General features: G+C 39.9%; 2 protein-coding genes across 2 annotated transcripts; both read left to right on the forward strand.

Annotated features, from left to right (window-relative positions):
- The first annotated feature begins 1,354 nt into the window (after window positions 1-1,354).
- On the forward strand, window positions 1,355-10,598 carry ice2 (interactor of little elongator complex ELL subunit 2). The gene is made up of 15 exons (XM_041939139.1): window positions 1,355-1,480; window positions 2,908-3,009; window positions 3,139-3,496; window positions 3,583-3,702; window positions 3,789-3,923; window positions 4,117-4,233; window positions 4,503-4,662; window positions 5,562-5,743; window positions 5,842-6,649; window positions 6,740-6,909; window positions 7,011-7,140; window positions 8,477-8,561; window positions 8,799-8,849; window positions 9,446-9,677; window positions 10,191-10,598. The coding sequence occupies exons 1-15, from the start codon at window positions 1,467-1,469 to the stop codon at window positions 10,341-10,343; spliced, it is 2,817 nt and encodes a 938-aa protein (XP_041795073.1). The 5' UTR covers window positions 1,355-1,466; the 3' UTR covers window positions 10,344-10,598.
- Window positions 10,599-10,878: 280 nt separating this feature from the next.
- On the forward strand, window positions 10,879-15,652 carry LOC121607694 (annexin A2-like). The gene is made up of 13 exons (XM_041938633.1): window positions 10,879-10,978; window positions 11,529-11,586; window positions 11,694-11,787; window positions 12,985-13,079; window positions 13,192-13,305; window positions 13,477-13,567; window positions 13,692-13,771; window positions 13,860-13,919; window positions 14,376-14,469; window positions 14,571-14,666; window positions 14,841-14,899; window positions 15,145-15,267; window positions 15,363-15,652. Exons 2-13 carry the CDS (start codon window positions 11,539-11,541, stop codon window positions 15,417-15,419), a joined length of 1,011 nt encoding a protein of 336 aa, XP_041794567.1. The 5' UTR covers window positions 10,879-10,978; window positions 11,529-11,538; the 3' UTR covers window positions 15,420-15,652.
- The last annotated feature ends 1,985 nt before the right edge of the window (window positions 15,653-17,637 follow it).

The raw sequence follows: 17,637 nt of genomic DNA on the forward strand, positions 1-17,637 counted from the left end.
GTTATATCTAAATCTGTGCAACTGGCAATGAAAATCTGAGCAGAGGTACAATTATTTTAACCAAAGAGAATTTAAGAAAACATGCCAATCTAAAACATATTATAACAGTGTAAATACACCCCTGGCCATATACACATCAAACTAAGCCATTAAGCAGAGAACATCATTTTAGTGATCATGACATATATCAGATATAAATTCAGCCATTAATGTGCTTGTTACAAGATTCATCATTCAAAACCTCAGTCAGTCTAACAGATCATGACATTGAACGGTATAATTAAAATATGTCACCATGGGCAACTCCGGCCTGTATGAGAATTATGAAAGAGATTTGTGGTAACATAAAAATGTCGAATCTGGAGCTGATTGGAAATGCAGAGATCACTTTCGGCGTTTTTCGCAATTCATGACACAAACTTGGCAAATTGAATGCAAATTTCTCTTTGGAGATGAATAAAGTATGTATCTATCTATATGTCTATCTATCTATCTATCTATCTATCTATCTATCTATCTATCTATCTAGTTGTAGTTTCTGAGCTTTTTGGGAAACAGGTCTATTATTTTAATGAATGACTCAATTTACCCACAGGGAATATTAATATTTCATCTCATTTTCCAATGCAGTGCCTTGGCCAATGTGATGAAGTGCTATGAACTGCAATGAGATCAAGTCATAGAATAATTTGGATGAATTTATAATCCCCCCCACCAAATTTACCTAGCTATGTCAGCGTCTTAGGTATCTGCAAAGGTACCATTATTTCATCCTTAACCTAATGCAAAAGAAAAATAACTACCCAAGCTAACCAAGACAAAGGGCTGTTGGACTGGGATCCTCCCTCTACCCAACACTAATATGAGTGAATTTCTCCATTTTGAGATCAATAAAGTCTTATCTAATCTAATAATTCTTGCCATTTAACACAGGGCCAATGGGAGGTTATAAGTTATTTGTGTCCAAATAATGGTCATAATGCTTTTTCTGAGACATTATATTTTGTTAAAATTTTTAAACATAACTCACCAAAACTATGATGCAGGTATCCAGAGGTCTATCCTGACCAGATGTGGATATGAGCATCATTATGGGTTGAAAATGCAAGAGATCCAGGTAGGTCTGCCCAAAAAGTGTCTGCAATGGAGCTGAGAATCACTTATACAGATTTACTGCTTGGTTTTACAGCCTCCAAAAAGACAACTAAAGACGATATTTGAGATTGTTTTAATCCGTATCGAAAAATTATCTAGTTTCATGGACCTACATAGTAAACTGGCAGATCTATAGTTAATGTCCGGTGGGGGGCAGTAGCGTGCACAAGGTGCTTTAATGACAACATCATTTCACCAGACGAAATATGTCGCCGGTCAAACGTTTGTTAGCCGGCTAATGATAAAAGTTTTATTTACAGTAGTTTCAACGTATTGCTGTCACTCTTGCGGACCGCTAGGTAGTGACAATAATGGAGCCAGTATGGTAAGTTAAGTTTTAACTGTAAACGTTGGCAGAACGTGGTAGACAGTGGTAGGTTTTGCGACAGTTCATGTCAGTCAGCTAAGTTAACTAAGCTAGCTACGTGAACGTTGGGCTAGCTAGCTAATGTTAGCAAAAAAAGCTAGTTATCTTACAACGACCGAGAGCTGTGTTGTGATTGACAGCTAACTTAGCTTTGCTAACCAAATGTTAGCTATGTTTGTGTAACAAAAGTGAGCCTTAACCGGACAGTTGTTACCATTATCTTACTGGTTTCGTACCTATTATTTGTAGCGTCTGCTGTTACGGTCAATACACGAGTACGTACAGGGAAAGATTAAACGAGAGAACTGCACTAGGCAAGCATTAGCTTACAGTCAAGCCACCTTAACATGACAGGAAGTTAACGATAAGTAAACACACGCGGGTTTTTTTAATCGAAGGAAATGTTTAGCGTTATTTCTAAACGTTTTTATGCCATGTTTTAGCTAATCCGTACAAATATCCTGTTCGGAACAATAACTTTGCTAACAGTGTTGACTAAACACTAAAGAAACGTTACCGACGTAATGATAACGTTAGATTGTATGTTAAATATTGAAAATGGAAATTGAGTACATTCTACGTGACTTGATGCCAGGCTGTGAATCCAGTTCAGTTACTCTCTTTTTATGGACAAAGGTAGCTTTAGTTACATTTTTATGTTAAGTTTTTAGACCTTTAATTAAGACCTTTTGATGTTTCAAACAAATTAGGAGGAAACTAAGAACACGCATGGCACGTTTTGCCTGTGTTACCTGAATATAAATAGAATACTGGTAACTGATTAAGTTAATTTCAAACGGCATGGCAATATATATATATTGAAATACACTGATATCACAGCATTTTCAAACTATAAGTAGGATTTGTTGTATAATTTTAGATAATCTATTATAGACAAAATACCAACTGTAAACTGCCATTATGCCATTCACGGAATGTGTCTTTGGTTTATAAAATGATAAACATTTATTCGTGATCGGTAAGCCATAATGGGAAATGCAATGGTCTGGTGTTTGTTGTCGTAGCTCAGATATTTATAAGATAATGCATGGATTTTGAAACTTTTGTTGTTTTTTTTTATAGCAAACCTTTGAAATGGAGTTGCCAGCTTCTTAAGATACATTTCATGTCAAATTCATTGCTTTTTATGTTGACATTAACTATGAGGTTGTACATTTTTGAATGCAGAAAAGAATGTCACTACACTTCATCCATTGAGTCATCCATTGCACAGAGTAATGGTCATCTGTAGTGTGCACTAACCTAAGTCTGTCTATCTTGCACATCAATAGAAATGCAGATTTGTCCCAAAGCAGGGCAGAGCAGAGCAGAATGTTTTGGGCAGACTCTCTATTATATTATATATTTTCTCCTTTTAATTTAAGGGAGGACCCTCCTGTCCCTGAGGCTCCTTTCTTTACCAGAGATCTCTATGACAAGTATTCCCTTGCACCTACTATCAGAGAACTGTGGGCCTATCTCCAAAGGTATTTCAATAAATGAACACAATAAGTAATGCATCAGTTCATGTGCATTTTACCGCATCTTTTAAGGTCAGCTAGTGAGTGTTTATCTGACATGTTCTTTTCTCCTCCTTTTTTTTCTCCTTCCCGAAGTCCTGTAGAGAAAGCCAACATAAAACAGGATTGTGATGTTGGGGCTTTGAAAGCCTCCTGCTCTTCCTCCACAGAAGAAGCAGTAGAGTTTAAAGACAACAGTTGCATCAGCAAGGAAGAGTCCCGTTGGGACAGCTGTGATAGCAATGATCCGTGTGCAGACAATGCTGTGGAGGGTGCAGAAGAAAGTAAGGGTGCTAAAAAATCAAGACTACAGCTGAAACTGGTCGAGAATGAGGTTGATGCTGCTTATCCTGAACCCAGACTGCCCTTCCTCTGTATATCAAGCCTGTCCAGCAAAGAGCAAAAGACATATCTTGACATATTGATGAGTAAGAAAAGAAGGGATGCTCCAGAGGTATCAACATTCTTTCCGTAATGGTATTTTAATCCTGCCAGTCCTTATTGTTGCACTTCTTGATATAATCTGCTCTAATATTTCAGAGATTAAAGGCACGAGTGAACAATGAAGTGATGCAGTTCATGAGATACCTACAAGATGTGGCCAAAATATGTGCTGACGACTACAACTTCATTTCACAGGGAGCTATGCAATATTCAGAGGTACTGATACAAGGATTGCATTTTTCATCAGCTCTGTGAGATGTATGTTGAAATGTTCTAAAACACAGCCCTAATTTCTTTTTCAGGATTTCTTCAGGGGCTGTTTGGAGTGCATTAAGACATTTCCTCAGCTTTACCAGATCCACGAAATGACTAGTTTGACAGGGGGAATGTTCAACCCAGGGCTGACGCTGACCTTTGAAAAACAGCTGCTAATCATGGTAATGTACTTTTAAAGGAGGTCCTCTAGTCCCATACGTGTAGGATTATCACTTCATGTGTTTAAGTAGTTCATAAATGCCATTGTCCACTTTTCTTTTCAGTCTTTCAACTTGAAGTGTTGAATTGCAGAATCAGCCTTTTGGTGTTGATTCACCTCCTCTTTTTCCATATTTGTACCCTTTATTTCTCCAGGGCAATGTGGATATTACAGACCACAAGATAGTGCCTGCTGACGCACATCTTGCAACGGATTATCAGAGTGTTTCATCAGAGAATCCTCCAGCTAAAAAAGCTAAGGACATGCACGCTGTAAGCAATTGTCTCGCTTTTTTAATTACTCCAATAAAGTAAGTCACAAAAATATTTTACTGCTAGAATGGGATTCATGACCGCAGGTCTATTGTAACTCCATTTTAGCTCTTGCAGTTTTCACAAAAGACACCAGAGGGTGTTCATGTCCTGCTCAGCAAAAGCAGTACTAATTGTGTTCCTGAAAGATGCCAGGTCACACACTGTACTGTCAAAGCCCGGTTGATTTTGTGTGTGCGAGTGTGACCTCGTCTTGTTTTTCTCTACAGACAGTCAGCAGTGATAATAACGCAGAGAACCTCTGCGCTCGTTATGAGCCTCACGTGTGTCTGACTCGAGATGCGCTGGTCAGGCTGTTAGACAACCATGGCCCTGACTTTGGAGAGCAATGGGAAATGCCTGTTTGGGTCAAACTAAACACAGGAAAAGGTACAGCATCATCATTCAGCCACTCAGACTGTTAGGGTGAAAGTTAGTTTAATTAAGGCCAAATTAGGCTTCACATCCAGCAGGTAAAAATTCTTAAAAACAAAACATGCCTGTCCCCCCCTTTCTGTTTTTCTCTCTCTCTCTCTCTCCTTTTTATGTTGCTGTTCACTTTCAGCTATCCAATCATGGCAAACATGCCCCCAAATAATCATCCTTTGTTATCCTATTAAGGCCAGATACTAGAATAAATCTTTGGATTCTGAATAATATACTTACAGTATTCGATATCTCAACTACAAAGAAAACTAAAAAAAAACATAATAAAAGTTTCCAGAAATGTAATAATGACTCCGGTGAACTACCTGGCTTCACTAATATCAAAGAATAAAAGAAACAATTGTGTTTACAGAGAAGTTAGCAAAAACAAAAGCCTACACCAAGCTTTGATGTTATCTTCTTCTCTATTGTATTAGGTTGCACTTTTCTTCTCCATAAGTGATTTTGAATTTTCACTGCAAGAATAAAAAATGTACCCATCTGGTTTTAACTTGCTAAATAGCATTTAAAGAGGAAAAAAGCTTAATGCTGGGAAATACTCCTGGATTATGACATGTTTCAGAGTTTTTTGGTGCAAAGTGCATCGTGCAAATTTTAGAACATAATATATGACACAAGGACATTGAATTCACTGCAAAGTTTCCACAGTAGCAGTAGCTATAAAGATTTTGCAGAATAGTCATCTCACTCTATTATTTGGGGGGATATTTTTAATCATTTATTTGTCAAAGATATACTGTATGTACAGTCAGAAAATTTGAGCTAAATCAGTGTGTAATGACCTTAAATGGCCTCACAGCAGTGCTATTTCACACCTTCTTTATTTCATGTCTTCTTTTCAGGCAGTTGTCAGAAGAAAACTGTGTACATAGACTCACCTCTTCTAAAGACTGAAATGACAGTGAGAGAAAGGAGCCATATCTACCATGAGGAGAGTTTGAAGCTTTCCATCAAGAAGAATGGAAGTAAAAATGTGTTTCATTTAATGACAGAGCTTCCTATGAATGAGCAGCAAATCTCACAGGTATGTTGATGCACAAATGGATGTGGTTCTAAACATGGTATCATGTATGTGGTCTTATTTCATCAGAACAATTATTCCTTTTTTCTGTTTCTCATCAGGAGAGCTCCCAAAGAAATTTAGTGTGTTTTGAAAACAGTGGTCTTGACTTTGCGGTGGACCTCACTGACCTTGAGACATTCGGAGAGACGACACCCAGTAAAACCACCAAGATGCAGAAAGAGCAGGATGCAAGTGTTAAAAGTAGAACTAAAAGGTCCATTGAGCAGCTTGTAAACACTTGCAGCAGTTCAGAAGAGATGAACACCTCTTTGACGGATATAGACAATTCCATAACAGAGGAGACAACTCAGCCAGTTGTGAGTGAGACCATTGTACCAAAATCTGAACAAATGAAACTGGGCTCTGTTCAAAAAAGTGATGAAGACCTAGCTTTTACAGGAGACTCGGATGATGAGAAGCTGGTCATAGACGACTGTGTGTCTCCAGCTGCAACACCTAAGACACAATCAAAGCCTAAGACCGCATCATGCTCTGCAGACCCCCCGATTACCCCTGTCTCTGAGCCTGTGCCTGCAAATTCAGACTCCTCTTCCCCTCAAAAAGCTAAAAGGCAAAAGCGCCAATCCAAAAGAGCAAAGGTGTCTGGAGACCAGCTGAGTGAGATCCTGTGCATGCAGACAGCCATGTTCAGCTCTGCCAAAGACACAGCCAAATGTTCCACCGTATCACAGGAGACCAACCCACCCACCCAATGTATGGGACCCTCAGCTCATTCCCATCCGATATCTCTGGTTAAGCCTTGTGTGTCCTCATATTTAGAGAGAAACCAGAACAAGGATGGAGAGACCTGGGCTGCTCCTCATGAATCTGCACCAGTGGTCAACATTACTACCCCAGAGCACAAAAGTTAGTGTCAAATTGATTTTCACTCTGTGAGTTTAAGTTGTATCTATGTGTTTAATTAGTATGTGGTACATTACCCCCCCCCCCATACAGAAATCCTGTCACAAGACCTGCAGGCAGGTGTGGAAGATGAACAAGATTACAAGGCTCCAGAGGAAGGCAACCTGCTGTACAAGCTCTACAGCCTGCAAGATTTACTGCTCATGGTGCGCAGTTCTGTGTCACTGACCCACACCAGAAAAGTAGGCGGCAGCCAAAACCAGGTATTTTAATGAATACACATCCTCCAAAATTTCATAGTTTCATTTCACAAATGAGTGCATGCAGCAGTCCTATTTCTGCTCTTTGTTTTCTGCCCCAATAGTATGTGCCAGTTCAGGTCTTGCCCAAGCTGGAGTACCAGTTGAATTATGGTGTTGAGTGTCTAACCAGCAGTGAGGCTTGCCAGCTGTGGACCGAGACATTGCTCCACTCCAGCACTGTATCCTACATAGGTAAAACCATTATCACTTTTACATTCAACCCTTCTAAATTCAGTGAAAATCTAGGTGGACATGTTCCCAAATTCTCAGTTCTTGTGTTAAGTGGAATATCCCTTTAGTATCATTTTCAACATAATTGCCAAGAAAATAGTCAAGGTAATATTTATGTGGATAAAAAAAGAACATTTTCTCTCCTTCTTCCATCTGAGGGTTTAGCAGAGATCACATGGCAAATCCTCCCACAAACCAATGGAATAGTCTTTAGATGACTCACCATCCTGCTGTGACTGTGTAGTCATTCAGTTTACTTTGTTACCATAACTACAGCCACACTTGATTGTGGGGAATTACAACGAATTCAGTGTGCAGAGCTCAGCTAAATGTTGTTTTGAACTTGAGTTAAATTCCCTTTAATTATATTGTGGATGTACATGCGCTGCAAACTTGTAGCTCAAGATTGAGGGAAGGACACCAACCTTTTTGTATACTAGGTTCATTGATTTGTTGACTTTTGTAGGTGGACATGTACACCATTATGTACCCAACGTAATGAATTCTTTTCTGTGTAATGTAGACCTTTGACAACAACACTGCCTTTGAATTAAACCCCTTTCCAGTCTGTTAGTATAGTCGACATACTGGAAAGGGTCATCAGTGTAACTGTAAGATAAGACGAGATAAATCTTTATTAATCCCCTGCTGGGGAAATTCGGGTTCTACAAGTAGAACAAACTTGTATACTGGTTCCTTATTATCAGTTTCACTGCTATTAATAGATTTGTCAGAAGGTGGATGTAAGCTTAGATCAGGCATGTAAGACCCTAGATTTTGTTTAAAGAGAATGTTTCAGTTAAACCGTATTAGATCTTGTTGTGTAAAAAACAAAGTGTCTTTGATTATTAAGAGTGGTATAGAAGAAAGAAAAGCTTTATTCAAAACAATATAGAATATCTCCAACTTAATGTCATTATGCAACAGGAACAGCTGATAAAAGTCTTCATTGCTTACTGGTTCGTAGTTCATCATGTGGTTTATCATGTGCCATCCCCCAGCTGTGTATTTATGGCTGTGGTTGCAGAATCTAAAGCAGTCCATAATTGAAGGAAGGCACTGTTGAAATAAGCAGGCATTACAAGCTGCAATGGGAGGCAGGAAAAGGAGACGGGACCAACACACATTTCTTACCACCCACTCAAGCTTATAACAATGCTGGCAAATCATCACAGACTAATTACTTTGTAAGCACTAGGAATGGCATTGATGATGAAGAGGAGCACTTGATGTGCACGCTCATTAGCTCTTGTTCTTCTCTCAGTGTATCTCTCGCCATCCCTTTCTGTCTCCATAGCTCACATCAATGCTCACACATCAAAAGTGGCTCTGCTGAGAAAGCTGCCTGACGACTGGAAACAGAACATCTCCTGTGGGTTCAAGTGAGTCGATACAACAAATGTGTGCAGATGATTAGGATTAACCTAATCGCCCCTGTATGATTATGTTAATTAAGAGGTTATTATCTACAGATTCAGTCAGTTTATCAATAATCTGAGCCTCTTCATCAGTGCTGGCCATCATCCCCTGTGGTTTCGTCATCAGAAGTAGTGTTGAAATTTAGATCCCTACCAAAGTAGACAAGCTGTAACTCGGTGATGTCTCTTTTCAATCCACAGGCCGTCTAAGTCACTGAATATACTGCACCACCTCCTGAAAAAGATGACGAGGTAAGTTGTTGAGAACATTCATTGTCTTCGTTTTGTGTGTGGATTATTAGTGTTGAGCTCTCTGCAGGATCTGAACCCCTCATTTTGTATTGCTTTTGTACGACTGTTTACAATAAAATTTTTTGCAGAATGTTGGTCTGGGCTGCCTTTACGTTCATTGATTTAACACAACAGTTCATGTTTTATGAGTAATAACTGTAAAAATTCATATGTATTGGTGAATATGGTTTGACAAAATCTTAGGAAGGGTTGGGTCTAAAAGCTGTTGTTTATTCTGGCAATATCTGCAGATGAGTTGTCTGTGCACATCTGTCTCCACGGTCTGTTGAAGATGATGACGTTGTACAGTCAGGCCTGACAGCCTAGGGGTAAAAGTGTGATGTTAGTGTGCCTTCATGTTTGTGTTGGAGGGGTTGCACAATCGATTACTCAACGACACACAATAGATGTGTCACCTTCTGCTTTCTTAAGACTCTGTTCACCTTCATTCCAGTCATTTGACAGGAAAAAAGAAACCCCTCAGAGTGCTTCAACATGTTACTGTTTGTGCCTTTTTGCCTTAAACACACCCTCGATGACTTAATTTGGTTTTGTAGGTTAGAGGAAGGACAGTACCTGATTGCGCACAAGGCAGGGGAACCATTTGTGACCTTTTTAAAAGCGACTAATGGGAAAGTGAGTCGGGGAGCGTACAACCTGCAGCAGGTCCATAGCTCTGTCCCACAGCCCCCAGCCTCCGGCCCTGTGCCCTGGATACCTGTTGATCCAGCTGTGGTCCTGCCCTTCCACCAGAAACACGGCCGTGTCCCCTGCACCTTCCCACTGAAGGTGTGTACTTCACTTATGTCAGCATAGTTACTGTGTTGATAATTAAAATAGCAATGGAGGAGGTCACAGGAATTCTCTAAAAGCCAAGACAAATAAAACGCAGTCTCTCACTAATTTGTGGTGAGTGCAGAACCTGTGGCCTTTTTCCGTTTTCTTATCAGACAGGCTGAACCAGCTGCTATGTAATTTGTCTGCCAAACAGCAGGGACAATAGACAGCATAGCAGTATCAACAACAGCTCAGCAGGCTTTATTGGTGTAGACTCTGAGACATTCATTGGATGCCTGTCTGAAATTCCACATAGCAGAAACATGAATACATCTTTTAACTTGAGAAAAAGCAAAGGAAAACAACTCAATAAAACAAGTTTTCAGCTGAACATTTGCCTTGTTTGCACTTTTGATAAAATTGCAAATAAAACATATTGTTTGCAGGTATAATATATGATGCTAGTTGAATTCAGCCCCAGTCGTTTAAACACACAACTTTTTTACCTTCCTTTTATCCTACCAGACAACTAAAGATGGGTCATCGCAGTCCAACAGCCATGGAGCTGGACAGTCGAAGAACAACATGAATGTAGGAGGCAAAACGAAGAAGAAAAAAAACAAACGTGCCGCCAGGAGAAACAAGTATATTAAAAAGCTAGTTCAGAAGTCCATTTAAAATCCCAGGTAAAAAGACTTAATATTGTGTCATTCATATCATGAACTGGGGGAGTCAGAAGAAGAGCTGGATCGTTAATGCTGAGGAAAGGAGAGAAAAGCACTGACATTGTCATGTCAATATGGTTTCATACATTCTGACAAAAATAAAATGTGAATGCTGAAGCACTTTTTACAGATTAGAATCAATAAGTTTATATATTTTTGTATATTTTGTCAATTGTAAAGTTTTGTGAAAACAACAATAAACTTTCCAAATATTCATACATGGGAGTATGGTTGTTGTTTGTAACTGTTTATTACCTGGACTGTGTCAGGTCAGGGTAAGACATTGCCATAGAAATCCCCGGAAAGCGCAGAGCTCCAATGACTTCAAAGTGTTTGTGTCTGCATGCATGTGCGCAGGCGTATGTGTGTGGGAAAACTTTAACAAAGCTTTGAAACTTTGAGCTGCCTCTCTTGAGCTTCTTGTGGAACAGGGTGGAGTCATGAGAGCATGGAAAGGGGAGGGAATGTGAGTTAGGGGAGGTGAAAGGGGAAGCCTTCTTCTGTGCCAGAAAAGTTAAACGTCCACACCCATTCTACTTTAACATCGCCCGGACAAATCTCTGCATCATCTCAACTTCTTCAACCTAGGTGAGTGCAGCCATTCTACTTTTTAATGTGGACTAACTGAATGTATAACTGCTGAACTTCACACAGTCAGGAAGGATTGCCACACAGTTTCCATTCAGTTTGTACAAACATGTTTCTTTTCTTGACTTGTGGTTAAGTAGGAGTGAATTCCTGCTTTCCATTGTGAGCTCTAGTCTGATGTCCCATATGCATGTGAATAGAGTCAGTTGTCATAGCAGACTGCAGTACAGTAGCATTTTCCAGGGTGTGTCTCTGGGGTTGCTGTTGCAGATGTGTCAGGCTGAACAAGGATTTGGAAGAGTGAGCGGATTGTCAGTATAACCATTTTACTAAAAACTACTTTGAATGTGAAAATGGCAACGCAGCGAGGACAAAGGAACACATAAGTTTCTGTGTAGGAGACATTTCCCCGGTGGCTCAAGTGATTTTATCTTGAGACACAACAAGCATGACCCTTTGCATGGTTCAGCTTAGACAAGTCAGTGATTGGATTACAATGAGATTTGATTAAAAGATTGCATTGTGTTGACAGTTTTCTCATCTTTTCCAGGACAATCAACATGGCTATGGTATCAGAGTTTCTGGGGCAGCTGTCTCTCAACGTTGGGGTAATGTCGTATTCTTCTTTCCCGTACAGCACATTATGTACCCTGCGTACTCATTTTAATATGGCATCAGGTTTATCTCTCACTCTTAATTTGCTTTGAATCCTCAGTCCTTTGAACCCACATACCCCACTGTGGTACCTGCTGTGGACTTCGACCCTGACAGAGATGCTGCCAGAATAGAGACCGCTATCAAAACCAAAGGCAAGACACAGCCCTGTACTTGCTGTTCAGAAAAATCAGCGCTCGGTTCTGCAACTTCTCTCTAGAGAAGAGAGGCTGGTATTTGTGAGTCAGCGTCCTGGCTTAAAATGTTTTGATCGTATGACATGCGGCCAACTTTTCTAACCTCAGTGCTGGCAGAGCTCTGTTCTGGCTGTTGACTGAGCTGCTGGCAACAGTCTGGGCGCTGGGCTCTTCAGCGGCCCTCACTTTGTTATTATGAAGAATATGTCCTGTGTGGAGCGATGGTTCTTTAACAATTAGGGAATGAGGGGGAAAAATAACTTGTGACCACAATCATGTGTTGAAACAAGCTAAGTTTGCTGCCCGACACTCTAATATTTGCGTCTGTTCTTCAAAAATAGCCCACACTTCTGAGCTTATTAAAGCTTACTTATAATATATTCAAATGACTCCAAACCTGCATTTGTAGGCCCTCATCATTTACAATTTTAGCCCACAGCGCTAAATAAGAGTAAGAATATCACACCGCTAAAATTCTTCACGGAAAGGTTGAGTATCACTGTCTTCATTTTTCTTCGGCAAGGTTAAAGATTTCAAGACATATCATAGATAAAATGTTTGTCACAACCAAATATGACTCATCCTTTTGACAAGTCTGTGTTAATGCAGAATTTAAATTTTACCCCTAATTAAAGATATAGGCTGCGTCCAACCCTGTGTCAGGTGGGCTCTCAAAAAAGCCAGGACACAGTGTCACAGTGGTGGAAGAAGTATTCAGATGCAGCAGCACAACAGTGTAGAAAGTAAAGATTGGGCTAATTTGAACCACTACCCCAATTCTAAAAAAGTTGGGACGCTGTGTAAAACAAATAAAACAGAATATGGCAGCTTGCTAATCCTGTTTGACATGCTTCTGGTGATCTTATTCTAAAATAATACATTATAATTCATATGTTAATATTTTTTTTAGTACTAGTCTGCAAAGTAACTGGTAACTACAGCTGTCACATAAATGCAGTGAAGTAAAAACTGCAGTATAGGTACTGTACTTTAAAGGTACTTTCCACCACTTATAACATGCTTCACTTTTGGCTGATGATTATGTATGTATATATATATATATATATATATATATATATATATATATATATATACACACACACACACACACACACTATACATACATACGTATATAATTTTTTTCTTGTAACATAGGAGTGGATGAACAGACCATCATTGATGTCCTAACAAAGCGGACATACTCACAAAGGAGAGAAATTGCTTTTGCGTATGAAAGGAGGGCAAAGAAGGTACAGTAGACCGTGTCAGAAAATCCCCAATTCTTCCCAGCTCTGATTATATGGTGGCTCTAACAGCCAGAGACACGTTCAGTTCATTCATGTAACGGCGCTGTGTTTTTAGGACATGATCACAGCCCTGAAGGGAGCGCTGTCTGGCTCTCTGGAAACAGTCATCCTTGGACTGATGCAGAGCACGACCCAGTATGACGCCTCAGAGATCAGAGGCTCTATCAAGGTAAAGCACACAGACGGTGTTGGTGGAACTCACTGTCAGTGGATTTGACTGAAGGGTTACACTGCCCTCTACTGGGGAAATGACAAAGCTTGCCTTTTGCTGCACCATGGTCTTAATTTGAATTGTGTATATCTTAAAGTGTGTATAGAAAGTAATAAAGGTCTCTTTCAGGGCTTGGGAACAGATGAAGAAACGCTGATTGAGATTTTGTGCTCACGCAGCAACGATGAGCTGGTGGAGATCAAGAAGGTCTACAAGGAGTGTAAGTCCAAAACACCACAGGCGTCAAAAGTCCTCTCATAAATGTTCTTGAAACATGGATTGAACAGCGATGTGATCGCGATGTGACAGCCAAATGCCTAAACTGAAAGTATAATTTCCCGCAGTATTCAAGAAGGAGCTGGAGAAAGACGTGGCAGGTGACACCTCTGGAAACTTTGCGAAGCTGCTCTTGGCTCTGGTGCAGGTGAGATTTGTGAGTGCCTGTCTTTATGGTTCATATAACTGCACCTGTACAGTCAAACTGACCTGAGTCCTGTCTTATTTCTGTGCAGACCAAGAGAGCAGAGCCATCCGCTGTTGTAGACTATGAAAAGATTGATGAAGATGCCCAGGTAAGTCTCCCATTTACACTCACTCTGCTGAACAAGAAAGATTTTTACGTCCGATCAAATGAAATTCCAAAGGTGAACGTGTTAAATTGTTCTTCATAAAAAAAGACTTGCTTTACGTTGTTACTTTAAATAAATGTAAGGGGCACACTGGCCATATAATCCTTATAGGATGCATTGGTGTGCTTCACCACTTTAAGATCAACCCTGTGCTGGATATTCATTTGGTATTTGATACATATACATATACAACTGAGTCACTGAAAAACCCACTGAAATGTCTAAATGAGTTTGAAAACCATGGATAATTTGGTAAAACTCTGTGCAGCTGCTAACTTTAAAATACAAATTTTCATTGTAGAGATAGATAATAATACTTAATTGTATGTATTTAAATGGAGCAACACCACTCTTATGAAGTATTGTTGTGTTTATTGCCGATTTGGTGATTCAACTCAGGCTCTTTATGAAGCTGGAGTGAAAATAAAAGGAACTGATGTGCCGACCTGGATCACCATTATGTCTGAGAAAAGTGTGCCCCACCTGCAGAAAGGTGAGACAGACTCCCTGTTTTCTGTGCTGATTTTTATCTCCCTAATAATTTGTAAAATGTACCCATTAACGGTCAGTTGATCATTTTTCTGTGCTTGCCAGTGTTTCAGAGGTATAAGAGTTACAGCCCCTACGACATGCAGGAGAGCATTGTGAAGGAAGTTAAAGGAGACTTGCAAAAGTCCTTCCTGGTGCTGGGTACGCATGTATTTTATCAGTAATTCATATTATTAATGCCCTATTTATTCATTATCTGAACTAAATGCTCACCCTGTAGGCCATGCTTAGTTTTAGATGCACTACTACAAAAATCATCTGTCAAATACAAGATAGATTATTGTGGATATTTATTCTGTTTTTCTTCTGTTCCAGTTCAATGCTTTGAAAACAAACAGCTGTACTTTGCCAAAAGACTGAATGAAGCCATGAAGGTAGTTACAGCGCTGCTCTTTCTTCATGTTGAAATGTGGCTATTTTGAGGGCTAGACTGTGTTTTTTTTTCTTTTTAAACAGATGTAAGAAGTACGTCTACTTGTGAAAGTGCAATTTTGCTGCAGGAAGACTGAATCCAAAGTTGGCAAAATCATCATCTTACAGCAGTGTTGCATCAGCTGCTGTAGTTAAGTTTGGAGAATGTACAACTTAAGTAAGTGCTGACTTATGTTTGTCTGCTCAGAGCAAAGGAGCCAAAGAGAAGATGGTGACCAGAATTATTGTGTCACGCTGCGAGGTGGACCTGAAGAAGATCAGCTCTGAATACAAGACCAGCTTTGGACAGTCGCTGCAAAAGACTATTATGGTAAGTGAACTCTACAGCCAGCAGCTAGCTTATTCATGATTTACAGTCAGGCTTGCTCCGTCATGCAGCCCCTCTAAGTTGCTGTGTTTCTGCAGGAACACACTAAGGGAGACTACCAGAAGGTGCTGCTCAGCCTGTGTGGACCAGAGTAATAAACATGACTCATCAGTATCAGAAGGGCCACATTTTCCTCCTCTGGAAAGGTGCAATGGAAAGGTGGGCTTATGAATATCACACTTGGAGCAAACTGCGGCACCGGCCCCTCCTCCTTTTCCTGCACACACATGTGAACACAACAATTAAGGAGATACATTTATCTTTTTGATACATGAAGAATCTGTGTTACATCCTGCTGGTGAAGCGGCAATAAAGTTGCTTTGTTGGAGTTTTATTCCTCACTTTCCTTCCATTGAAGTTTGTTCTTACTTGATGTGTACGCAGACAACCATTAGAGGGCGCTATAGTAACATTAAAAGCAACTGCAAGAAGTTCCAGCTCCTCAGTGCTCTAAGGCCTCATAACATCTGATACCTGCTGCAGAAATCCGGAGATGTTATTTTTTTTTTTTTTTAAATAATGAAATATTTGGCATCAAATGACATTTTTACATTCAATTATCATCCTTTGTTCTAACTATTTAAAGTAGTAACGTAAGTGAATATAAAGGAAAACGACTACACAGACAGCATGTTTTATTTGCACAGGGGATGAAAATCAAACTGTTCTGCAGCTTGTGAAATTTAAAAATCGCAGTTAAAATTATTGTGTTTATATTCAAAACTTCAAACTGCGCTGTTTGCAAACTCTTCACGCCTGAACGTCTGATCCATACAGCAACTTTTCAGACAAAGAATTCTGAGAAATCCTCCTCATTTTCCACGATGAGGTTCCATCAAGATGATTTAATCATTAGTGTGTTTTTCTGTGTTTGTTTGGTGCTAATATTTTAATTAAAAATGTTAATTTTACCTCTGGCAAAGATGATTTGCATACCACTAAACAAGCATCTATACAGTGTGTTTCTGCTGTTTAGTTTGTGGTCTCTCAGGATGAAATAACCACCACAGTGTTATCAAGGCATTTCTACTGAAGTATAAGGAAAAAATGGCCCCAAAAGGCAAGATCAGTACTGCTGAACACAGCGATGAGGAAAAGGATGTGAGGGAAAGCGCACAAACTTAATAATCTAATGAAAACAAAGTGGTGTACCGAGGCTCAAGTATGATAGAAGATCATCTGTGATTGTGAGAGAAATTGCCTGGTAAAATAATGCTTCTGTCTAATATTTTCACTGGTTGAGTGGCTGAGGAGAGAAATGGCTTCAGATTTTAACAAGGCATTGGATTTATGATCATTTTGTAATAATATTGATGAGGACATTAGCCCTTTGTGATGGTTTATGTTTATAGGCAATAAAAAAAATAAAATATAGCGTAAAGTAAGGTAAAACAGTATTTTGCAAAGCTGGGAGTGAGATTTATGCGTGAATATGGTGACAGATTAATCTCTGCATCATAAAGAGGAAAGTACCACCATATTTTTCCTTTTTTTATATGGATGTACAACATGCTGTTCTGTTCAAGGCCAGCCCGTGGGGACCTCCAGCAAACCCAAGGGGAACTCTCTTCTCAATTGAAACGATGCAATTTACCGTCCCAAACGCTGGCACTTCATCATTCAGAGGACTCTAACCCCATGAATGTCAAACACAGAGCATGCTGGGAAGGAGATGGAATACCTTGCATTACCATAACAACTAGAGCCAAATGACAAGCACTCTGAAGCCTAAAAGGTGAAGAATGATGCCACATAATCACCTAATAACATCTGAATTTGGGAAGAGATTTCTGATCACTTAGCGTCTCTGATAATCTGAGACACCCATGAGGAGCCGGTGACCGGTGCCAGCTGTTGGAGTTGCTGCATCTCGGTGGTTTCAGCCTTAAAAGGTCAGAAACATCCTGTTCCTTTTTCTAATACTTGTCCCAGTTAGATGGAACATGTGGAACGCTTCACCTCAGAGACAAAGCCCAGGCAGCGCTGCAGGCATCCAGCAGCATTAAAGTTTCACAGTACAGCTGTGTAGCTGCTGCCGGCCCGCCAGACATACCAACTGCACGCTGGGAAGGTATTAGTTTGTGCTTTTTATTAATTCATCGCATCGAACAGAACTTGCAACTTAGACAACCGACAGCTTCTTCACCTTTCTTCTCATCTCTCTCTCTCTGTCTTCTTGACACGTCTGAACCTGGCTCAGAGTTTTTGTGCAGGGCACCAAAGGGTGTTAAATTATAGAGTAGTAGGCCACCAAGGTCTGCTTTTAATTGTGTGCATTTGTGTGTGTGCGTGTTTGCCTGCAGCCCTATAGGT

This window comes from Chelmon rostratus, chromosome 6 (genome assembly GCF_017976325.1).
Source record: "Chelmon rostratus isolate fCheRos1 chromosome 6, fCheRos1.pri, whole genome shotgun sequence".
Lineage (NCBI taxonomy): Eukaryota > Metazoa > Chordata > Actinopteri > Chaetodontiformes > Chaetodontidae > Chelmon > Chelmon rostratus.

Coding starts and splice junctions, on each gene's coding strand:
- ice2 (XM_041939139.1), top strand. Junction 3,497..3,582: donor AAAGAAGGGATGCTCCAGAG/GTATCAACATTC, acceptor CTAATATTTCAG/AGATTAAAGGCACGAGTGAA. Junction 8,562..8,798: donor AACATCTCCTGTGGGTTCAA/GTGAGTCGATAC, acceptor TTCAATCCACAG/GCCGTCTAAGTCACTGAATA.
- LOC121607694 (XM_041938633.1), top strand. CDS start 11,539: ATGGCTATGGTATCAGAGTTTCTGGGGCAGCTGTCTCTCAACGTTGGG. Junction 11,788..12,984: donor GACCGCTATCAAAACCAAAG/GCAAGACACAGC, acceptor CTTGTAACATAG/GAGTGGATGAACAGACCATC. Junction 13,568..13,691: donor CAAGAAGGTCTACAAGGAGT/GTAAGTCCAAAA, acceptor AATTTCCCGCAG/TATTCAAGAAGGAGCTGGAG.